Source organism: Ranitomeya variabilis, chromosome 4 (assembly GCF_051348905.1).
Source record: "Ranitomeya variabilis isolate aRanVar5 chromosome 4, aRanVar5.hap1, whole genome shotgun sequence".
Classification (NCBI taxonomy): Eukaryota; Metazoa; Chordata; class Amphibia; order Anura; family Dendrobatidae; genus Ranitomeya; species Ranitomeya variabilis.
The window spans coordinates 675804201-675814370 of record NC_135235.1 but is presented as its reverse complement, the minus strand read 5'-3'; the positions used below and the strand labels follow the sequence as shown (position 1 = coordinate 675814370).

At 43.9% G+C, this 10170-nt stretch overlaps 1 protein-coding gene across 1 annotated transcript in view; it reads right to left on the bottom strand.

Annotated features, from left to right (window-relative positions):
* Positions 1 to 317: 317 nt before the first annotated feature.
* LOC143768209 (uncharacterized) overlaps positions 318 to 10170 on the bottom strand; it is a 63192-nt gene continuing 53339 nt past the window's right edge. Inside the window, 1 exon segment of the mRNA XM_077256902.1 lies at positions 318 to 1734. Within this exon segment, the coding sequence (XP_077113017.1) occupies positions 890 to 1734 (845 nt within the window). The 3' untranslated portion in view covers positions 318 to 889.

Sequence of the window (10170 nt, the reverse complement as noted above, 5' to 3'; positions counted from 1 at the left end):
CGGAGAAAATTGCGCGGGAGCCCACGCCAATTTTTTCCGCCATTTAACCCTTTATTTTAGCAGCTACCGCACTCAAATTTTGCACATACACACTACTAACAGTAGTGTGGAATATGCAAAAAAAAAGGGGATATGAGATGGTTTACTGTATGTAAACCATGTCTCATATCCTGTCGGGTTTGGGAAGGAGAAATTAAAAGCTGGCAATTGAATTACCAGCTTTACACATATATCGCGCTGAAATATATATATATATATATATATATATATATATATATATACACACACACACACACACACACACACACACACACACACACACACACACACAGTATATATGTTTTAACGAACATTTGAGCACATAAATCCATTAGATGTCGGTTTTGCAAGCCTGTGAGAAAATATCGCAGTACGGATGCCATACGGAGGATGCCATGCGCAAAATACGCTGACACACCCTGCCTACGGATCACTATTTTGGGGACTTTTCTGCGTATTACGGCCGTAAAATACGGACCGTATTTTGATACGCTGAGTGTGAGGCCGGCCTAAGATGTTTAACAAGATTTGATTTAGCAGTATAACATTTCTCACATTCTGGATATGCATATGACTTTGCTCTTGTATGAGTATTTTGATGTGTAATACGATTGGATTTAATGTTAAAACATTTTCCACATTCTGAACATGAATATGGCTTCTCCCCTGTGTGAATGCTCTCATGATTAAGATTTATTTTTCGGTTAAAACATTTCCCACATTCTGAATATAAGTATGGCTTCTCCCCTGTGTGAATTTTCTCATGATTAAGAAGATTTAGTTTTTGGAAAAAATAATTTCCACATTCTGAACATGAAAATGGCTTTATACCAGTGTGAATTCTCTGATGTCAAGCAAGACGTAATTTCTGTTTAAAACATTTTCCACATTCTGAACACGAATATGGCTTCTCGTTTGTATGAATTCTATCATGATTATTAAGATTTCTTTTTGGGTTACAAGATTTTCCACATTCTGAACATTAAAATGGCTTTACACTAGAATGAGTTCTCTGATGCCTAACAAGACTTGATTTCTGATTAAAACATTTTCCACATTCTGAACATGTATACGGCTTTATCCCTGTGTGAATTCTCTGATGTCTAGTAAGAAGTGCTTTCACACTAAAACATTTCCCACATTCTTCACATGAAAATGACTTCTCCTCTGTGTGCATTTTCATGTGTGTCATAAGATTTGATTTTTCATGAAAACATTTTCCACAATCTGAACATGAATATGGCTTCTCTTTTGTATGAATTCTCTCATGATTATTAAGATCTCTTTTTTGGTTATAAGATTTTCCACATTCTGAACATGAAAATGGCTTTACACCAGTATGAATTCTCTGATGCCTAACAAGACTTGATGTCTGATTAAAACATTTTCTACATTCTGAACATGTATACGGCTTTATCCCGGTGTGAATTCTCTGATGTCTAGTAAGAAGTGCTTTCACACTAAAACATTTCCCACATTCTTCACATGAAAATGACTTCTCCTCTGTGTGAGTTTTCATGTGTGTCATAAGATTTGAATTTTGATGAAAACATTTTCCACAATCTGAACATGAGTATGGCTTCTCCCCTGTGTGAGCGCTATGATTTAGAACACTCCTTTTTTGACATTTACTTTTCTTAGCAGTCTGTGATGAATCAAATAATAGATCTTTGCTGTGAAGGCCTTGAGGTATATCTGCAATAATGACATGATTTTTATAAGTATCTTGCATACTATGACGATCATATGCTTTACACCATAAGGATTTCCAATGTCGCTCTGAGTTCCTGACACACTTACCTGCCAATAGAACAGATTTTATTATTTTTGAATAATATCACCTGAAAATATTTATAACATACCTAAAAATGTCCATACAATTTGCAAATAATGTAGCAGTAACTACTTAACTGCCCCACATAGCAAATAAAAAAAGGTATACCTACCTTTCTGACAGGCACTATTGCGGTGATATCAGCGCTACTTTCAGCAGACACCGATTGCGATCACATAACATTACAATGTAACATCACTGCATAGATGCACTACTAACGTTGTAGGAGCACCACTGATCCCGTAGGTAATGTAGGGATTCACCCTCTCTCGTAGGCATTATGCCTTAGGTAGCATTCACACAGGCAATGCAGTTTTGGTCCAAACTGGTGCCATTTTTATTGCTTTCTACAGATTGCACAGCACCAAAACAAACAAACATGAATCCCTAGCCTTGTCCAGGCGCTAACTAAACAGAACTGATCCTGGCTACTCATGCACGACTGCAGCTACCTCTAGCTCAAATTACACAAAACAGCTATAATCCATAGCAACCAATTATACTTATGGTTCTCTGCACACGGCCAGTGCAAACTCTTCTCAGTGTCAAGACACCTCCAATCTGCTCTGCTTCCCCAGCCAACTAACACTGTCACTGGTCACTCTCACACTCTACTCTGCTCAAGATCCTGCAGAGCTGGGATGTAATCCTGTCCTTCCCAACTATGCTACATATCCCCCCTCTGCCCGAAGTCGAGGGCTGGGTACCATCTGCCAACCCACAGTGCCAGCTGTTTATTGGTTCTCAGCTCCTGAGGAACACCATTCACACAGGGTTCTGCTATCTACAGCTTTTATCAATGCTCTGCCACCTACAGACTACATCACACACACAAATTCTGCCACCTGCAAATCACGCATATAGGCTCTGCTGTCTGTAAATCCCCATACTGCTCTACAGACACACAGCCAACACATCAGAAGGCTGGATACTCATTGCTCACAGTCCTATACACTGAACAGAGTCCTACACACTACTGTACACAGTCCTATACATCACTGCACATCATGCGACCTTGTCAGCACACATCATGTGTACATCACCCCACATCATGATGTGGGCTGATATTAACCCTAGAACGCATACCTGGGGCCTCGCAGGCCTGCCAGGTTACTTGTTTTCTATTTTCTGTAAAAGTACTTTAGTTCGAATTTTGAAAATCTAGGTAATCCTCAGGTATATAGTTAGTAATTTCCAGTTATTCATATATTTTTATGTTACAGACATTTCAGTTTAACAACCTTTCTTTGGGACTACCCCATATTCACGCACCTGGGGCCTTTTAGGCCTGTGTGCAAATAACACGGAATAACTCAAATAAAAATACTTTTCAAAATTTATTTTACAATTGCAAGGTAAGGATGCATTCCAACTAGCGCTGGGGTCCGCCAGGAGGGGATCCGTAATGGATCTGACCTCCTGGTGACCCCAGCTAAGGCTGGTGGAATCCCGCCATTCCGGCAGCCTTAGCTGGAGTTACCAGGAGGTCAGATCCATTATGGATCCCCTTCTGGTGAACCCCAGCGCTACTGGGAACACAGCCTAAGATGTGTATATTTCAAAACATAATTATGTGCATAAAACAACAAAAAAGTAAGTAAACTGGCAAGCCAAATATAGGCATTCTATATGCAATTTTTTTATGAAAACATTTTTTGGTTGTAGCAAACTTGGTGCAGGAATATTTATTTGTAACAAGTAACCTGGCAGGCCTGCGAGGCCCCAGGTATGCGTCCGCCAGCCTTAGCTGGGGTCACCAGGAGGTCAGATCAATTACGGAATCCCGTCCTGGCGGACCCATGCGCTAGTGGGAATGCATCCTTACTTTGCAATAAACTTTGAAAAGTATTTTTATTTGAGTTATTCCATGATAATTGTAAACAGGCCTAAAAGGCCCCAGGTGCGTGAATGTGTAGATTTCTATGGGTATGCGTTCTAGGGTTAATAACCCGTGAAGCTCCATGGATATTACCAACCTTCTCAGACTGTAAACATTTGCCCCCAGCCATCGGCTTTCCCTCTGCTGGTTAAGAAAATTAAGTGGGAGCTCATGCCATTTTTTTCAGAGAAATAATTTTTTAATAATTAAATACATGTACAGTAAGCTGCACACACACTGTACTAATTGTATATGTCACCGACATCTTTATATCTACCTATTCTATGTGTATATAATCTATTCTTTCCTGTCGGGTCCCGCTGTGATTTTACTGTACGCTGCTGCTAAATTGCCGGCTTTTCAAAAGACATTGGTGTGTAAAAATCAGACAGCACTCCCATGATCAGAGTGCTGTGCGATTTTTCTCGCACTCATTAACTTCTATTGCATAATGTGATCCAATTTCCGATTACAATCGCAGCATGCTGCAATTTTGTTCCAGTCCAATAGTGATCCGATCTGACCTGGAAAAAAAATTGCAGATGAACACACAATGATAGAATAACATTGGTCCGAATGCAATCTGATTTTTATTCGGAATGCATTCGTTCGATTTCATTACAAGTGGGTTTTCACACCTGCATTTCATCCTCCAATTGTATGGATTCACTCTCTCTGGTAGGAATTAGCCACACAGAGAATGCAGTTTTGGTCCAAACAGGGGCAGTTTTTATTGCTTTCTACAGATTGTACAGCACCAAAACTAACCCATATACATAAGTGTTGTGAATTAGACTTTTTTGGCTCCCTCTAGTGGTTACTAGTGATATGACTCTGGGATTTCCTTCCCTCTGTTTGCACCCAGCTGGGTCGTTACTTCAGGGGTGTTGCTATATAAACCTCCTGGAACCTTAGTCCAGTGCCTGGCATCGGTGTTATCAGACACATTCTGTTTGCTCCTGTTTGCTGGTCCTGGTTCGTGCTAAATTAAGCTAAGTCTTGCTTCTTTGTTTTTTGGGTTATTTGTTTGCTATCATTTTTGTCCAGCTTGTACTAAATGTGATTCCTGACCTTGCTGGAAGCTCTAGGGGGCTGGTGTTCTCCCCCCGGGCCGTTAGACGGTTCGGGGGTTCTTGAATTTCCAGTGTGGATATTTTTGATAGGATTTTTTGCTGACCATATAAATTATCTTTCTATATTCTGCTATTAGCTAGTGGGCCTCTCTTTGCTAAATTCCTAGCTCATTCTTATGTTTGTCTTTTCCTCTTACCTCACCGTTATTATTTGTGGGGGGCTTCTATCCAACTTTTTGGGGTATTTCCTCTGGAGGCAAGAAAGGTCTTTCTTTTCCCTTCTAGGGGTAGTTAGCTCTCCGGCTGGCGCGAGACGTCTAGGATCAACGTAGGAACGTTCCCCGGCTGCTGGTATTTGTGGTGCTAGGATTAGTTATATGGTCAGCCCAGTTACCACTGCCCTATGAGCTGGTTTTCTGTATTTACTGACTTCGCATTATTCCTGAGACCCTCTGCCATTGGGGTCATAACACATAAGTCCCTAGCTTTGTCCAGCCACTAACTAAACAGAACAGACCCTGACTACTCATACATGGCTGAGCTAAGCACAGCTCAGTCAAACAAAATACCGTATATACTCGAGTATAAGCCGACCCGAGTATAAGCCGACCCCCCTAATTTTGCCACAAAACACTGGGAAAACTTATTGACTCGAGTATAAGCCTAGGGTGGAAAATGCAGCAGGTACCGGTGAATTTCAAAATTAGAAATAGATACTCCATACCATTCATTATGGCCCCATAGATGCTCCACATAAAGCTGTGCCATATATAATGCTCTGCACCATTCATTATGGCCCCATAGATACTCCACATAAAGCTGTGCCATATATATAATGCTCTGCACCGTTGCCCCATAGCTGTGCCATATAGTGCTCTGCACCGTTGCCCCATAGCTGTGCCATATAGTGCTCTGCACCGTTGCCCCATAGCTGTGCCATATAGTGCTCTGCACCGTTGCCCCATAGCTGTGCCATATAGTGCTCTGCACCGTTGCCCCATAGCTGTGCCATATAGTGCTCTGCACCGTTGCCCCATAGCTGTGCCATATAGTGCTCTGCACCGTTGCCCCATAGCTGTGCCATATAGTGCTCTGCACCGTTGCCCCATAGCTGTGCCATATAGTGCTCTGCACCGTTGCCCCATAGCTGTGCCATATAGTGCTCTGCACCGTTGCCCCATAGCTGTGCCATATAGTGCTCTGCACCGTTGCCCCATAGCTGTGCCATATAGTGCTCTGCACCGTTGCCCCATAGCTGTGCCATATAGTGCTCTGCACCGTTGCCCCATAGCTGTGCCATATAGTGCTCTGCACCGTTGCCCCATAGCTGTGCCATATAGTGCTCTGCACCGTTGCCCCATAGCTGTGCCATATAGTGCTCTGCACCGTTGCCCCATAGCTGTGCCATATAGTGCTCTGCACCGTTGCCCCATAGCTGTGCCATATAGTGCTCTGCACCGTTGCCCCATAGCTGTGCCATATAGTGCTCTGCACCGTTGCCCCATAGCTGTGCCATATAGTGCTCTGCACCGTTGCCCCATAGCTGTGCCATATAGTGCTCTGCACCGTTGCCCCATAGCTCTGCCATATAGTGCTCTGCACCGTTGCCCCATAGCTCTGCCATATAGTGCTCTGCACCGTTGCCCCATAGCTGTGCCATATAGTGCTCTGCACCGTTGCCCCATAGCTGTGCCATATAGTGCTCTGCACCGTTGCCCCATAGCTGTGCCATATAGTGCTCTGCACCGTTGCCCCATAGCTGTGCCATATAGTGCTCTGCACCGTTGCCCCATAGCTGTGCCATATAGTGCTCTGCACCGTTGCCCCATAGCTGTGCCATATAGTGCTCTGCACCGTTGCCCCATAGCTCTGCCATATAGTGCTCTGCACCATTGCCCCATAGATGCTCCACATAAATCTGTGCTGCTGCTGCAATAAAAAAAAAAAAAAAAAAAAAACACATACTCACCTCTCTTGCTTGCAGCTCCTCGGCGCCATCTTCCCGGCGTCTCTCCGCACTGACTGATCAGGCAGAGGGCGGCGCACACACTATATGCGTCATCGCGCCCTCTGACCTGCACAGTCAGTGCAGAGAGACGCCGGGAAGATGGCACGACGCCCGGCGTGTGGAACGAGGACAGGTGAATATGTCATACTTACCTGCTCCCGGCGTCCCGCTCCTTCCCCCTGCCTGTCTTCGGTGCCGCAGCCTCTTTCTCCATCAGCGAACAACATCCAGCGAACTGATACTCCCTCAGGAGACTGCCACTTGAAGACGCTACTACCTGCTTCTTAGTGAAACCCTTCAGATGCAACTACGCAGGACGCTGCAGAGCTTAACCTTGTCCTTTCCCAGCTATGCTACAAATCCCATTTCTGCCCAAAGTTGAGGGTTGTGCACCATCTACCAATCCATAGTGCATATTATATTAAAACATCCACATTATATTTGTGTTGTCATCTATACAAGTATCACATTTTTATCCATTTCATGTGCATTTTGGCCGAAGGAGGAAAAATACAGCTAAATAACTGTCAGGACACAAAATTTAAAAGAAGTAACATAAAATTGTAGCAGCCAGTGACTAACGTGCCCCTGCGGCAAATAAGCTTCAGGGATAGAACAAAATATTGGAACAAAAAGAACTGCTTATCCCTTTGTTGAGAGCTTTTTAGAGATGGGTCACCCAGCTTTTATGGATTGGTTGAGAATTAATGATTTGAGACATATATACAGTTCAGTGCAAAAGAAGAATGTTATGAAGCCTACATCAACAGAAGATCAGTGGTTAGTTCTCCAAGATTTTGGAACAAGCTCCCTGCCGAGTTTCTTCAAATTCTGTATGCAAGTACCTGAATATTGATTGGATTTCGATTTCTCTGTTTTCTTTCACTTTGCATTTTGTAAATTGATAAAAATACCGGTTTTTACTTACCGGTAATAGGATTTTACAGAGTCCACGACAGCACCCTTACGAGAGAGGGGATCCGCCCACCATCTGGACAGGAACCTACAGGATTTAAAGGGGCGGTCCCCCTCACCACTCCAGTTTGTGTTTCAGAGTATAAGGGACACCGCCCATTGAGTTAGTACATAATCATATATACTTAAGCATTACTAAATACCATCACCTCTAAAAGAGTGATAACTAATGGCACACTACCCAAAGAGTGCAGAAACCAGTGATTTAACTACGGGGGGGAATGTGCGGGTGCTGTCGTGGACTCTAAAATCCTATTACCGGTAAGTAAAAAACGGTTTTCCTATCGCCACGACAGCACCCTTACGAGAGACTTTCAAAGACTAATCACCTGGGAGGGACCACAGCACTAAGTACTGAACGGCCAAAGTCTAAATTGGCCTTACATGATAGATCAAGACGGTAATGATTATAAAAGGTGGAAGGAGAAGACCACGTTGCCGCCTTACATATCACGTCTATGGAGACGTCCGTTTTCTCCGCCCAGGATGAGGCCATGGCTCTGGTGGAGTGGGCCTTGATGCCTTCTGGAGGAGTTTGACCTTTGGCAGTATAGGCAAGAAATATTGCATCTCTGATCCATCTGGCAATAGAACCTTTAGTAACACTCATCCCCTTCCTTGGATTCTGAAAGGAGACAAACAGAGCTCTACTCTGCCTCCAGGGTTCTGTTTTGTGTAGGTACTCTAATACTGTTCTTCTAACGTCTAGCGTATGACATTTTTGTTCTTCTGCTGAAACGGGGTTATCATAAAATGAAGGTAAATATATTTCCTGACTCCTATGGAACTTAGAGGCTACCTTCGGTAGGTATGCTGGGTCAGGCTTCAAGACTAGCCTATCCTGAAAGACCATTAGATAAGGAGGGTCTACTGACAACGCTTGCATATCACTCACTCTTCTAGCAGAAGTCAAGGCTACTAGCAGGGCCGTCTTTAGAGTTAAATTTTTAATGGAGACAGAATCTAACGGCTCAAAGGGGGGTTCTGTTAAAGCATCTAAAACTAGATTTAGATCCCATGGGGGTAATCTAACAATATGAACAGGGTTACTCCGATCCATAGCTTTCATAAATCTAGATACCCATCTATTTCCTGCTACATTGCTGTTATACAATGCCCCCAGAGCATATACCTGGACCCTAAGGGTATTTACCGCCAAACCCAATTCACGGCCCTTCTGTAAAAATTCCAGAATAGCCGGAATTGGAATTTTATCCGTAAAGGGCTGTTGGTGAAAGGAAAGAAATTTTTTCCAGACCTTACAGTAAATCTTAGTAGTAATCTCCTTTCGGCTACTTAAAAGGGTAGATATTAAAGCATCAGAAAATCCCCTCCTTTTCAATAATTCCCTCTCAAATTCCACGCCGTGAGATGCAGAGATTCCACATTGGGATAACGGAATGGACCCTGAGAAAGAAGATCTGGAATTACGGGCAACACCCAGGGGTCGGTCACTGACATTGCCCTGAGTAAAGAGAACCATGCCCTCCTGGGCCAGAAGGGGGCAATCAGGATTACCCTCGCCCCCTCCTTCCTGATTTTCCTGAGAACTAGCGGAATCAGACATAGTGGGGGAAATGCATAGGCTAGAGGGAACCGCCAATGAATCTGAAGGGAGTCCACTACGGAAGGGTTGTCCGCTACCCGAAGGGATGCAAACTTCCTGGTCTGTCTGTTTTCCCTCGTAGCAAACAGATCTATGACTGGTGATCCCCACAGACCCACTATCTGTTTGAAAACTAGCCGATTTAGAACCCACTCTCCCTGACGTAGAGAATGACGGCTGAGGTAGTCTGCCTGTATGTTGTGTTCTCCCCGTATGTGAACCGCTGAAAGAGAGCGAAAATGAGTCTCGGCCATATTGAATATGTCTGCGGTGGTGATCATCAGAGACTTCGACCTCGTCCCTCCCTGATGGTTGAGGTATGCTACTACTGTCGTGTTGTCCGACTGGACTCTTACATGCGAGTCCTGAAGCAACGGTAGCCATCTGAGCAGGGTATTTTATACTGCCGTGAGCTCCTTCCAATTGGAGGACTTCTAAAGGAGACCATTGCCCTTGAGTCCAAACATCTCCTATGTGAGCTCCCCATCCTATTGGACTGGCGTCGGTCGTGATCGTGTTGTCTGGTACTATTTCCCAACAAACTCCGTTTGACAAATGTTCTATATTTAGCCACCATTTTAGACTGTTTAGAGTGGTGGTAGATAGCCTGAGATTTCCGCTTAACCGACCTTGAAGGCTCTTCTCTGTATCCAGGACCTGGGCTTGTAGTACTCGAGTGTGGAATTAAGCCCACTGAACAGCTGGTATACACGCTGTTAACGATCCTAACAGGGACATTGCATCTCTCAAGGTCAG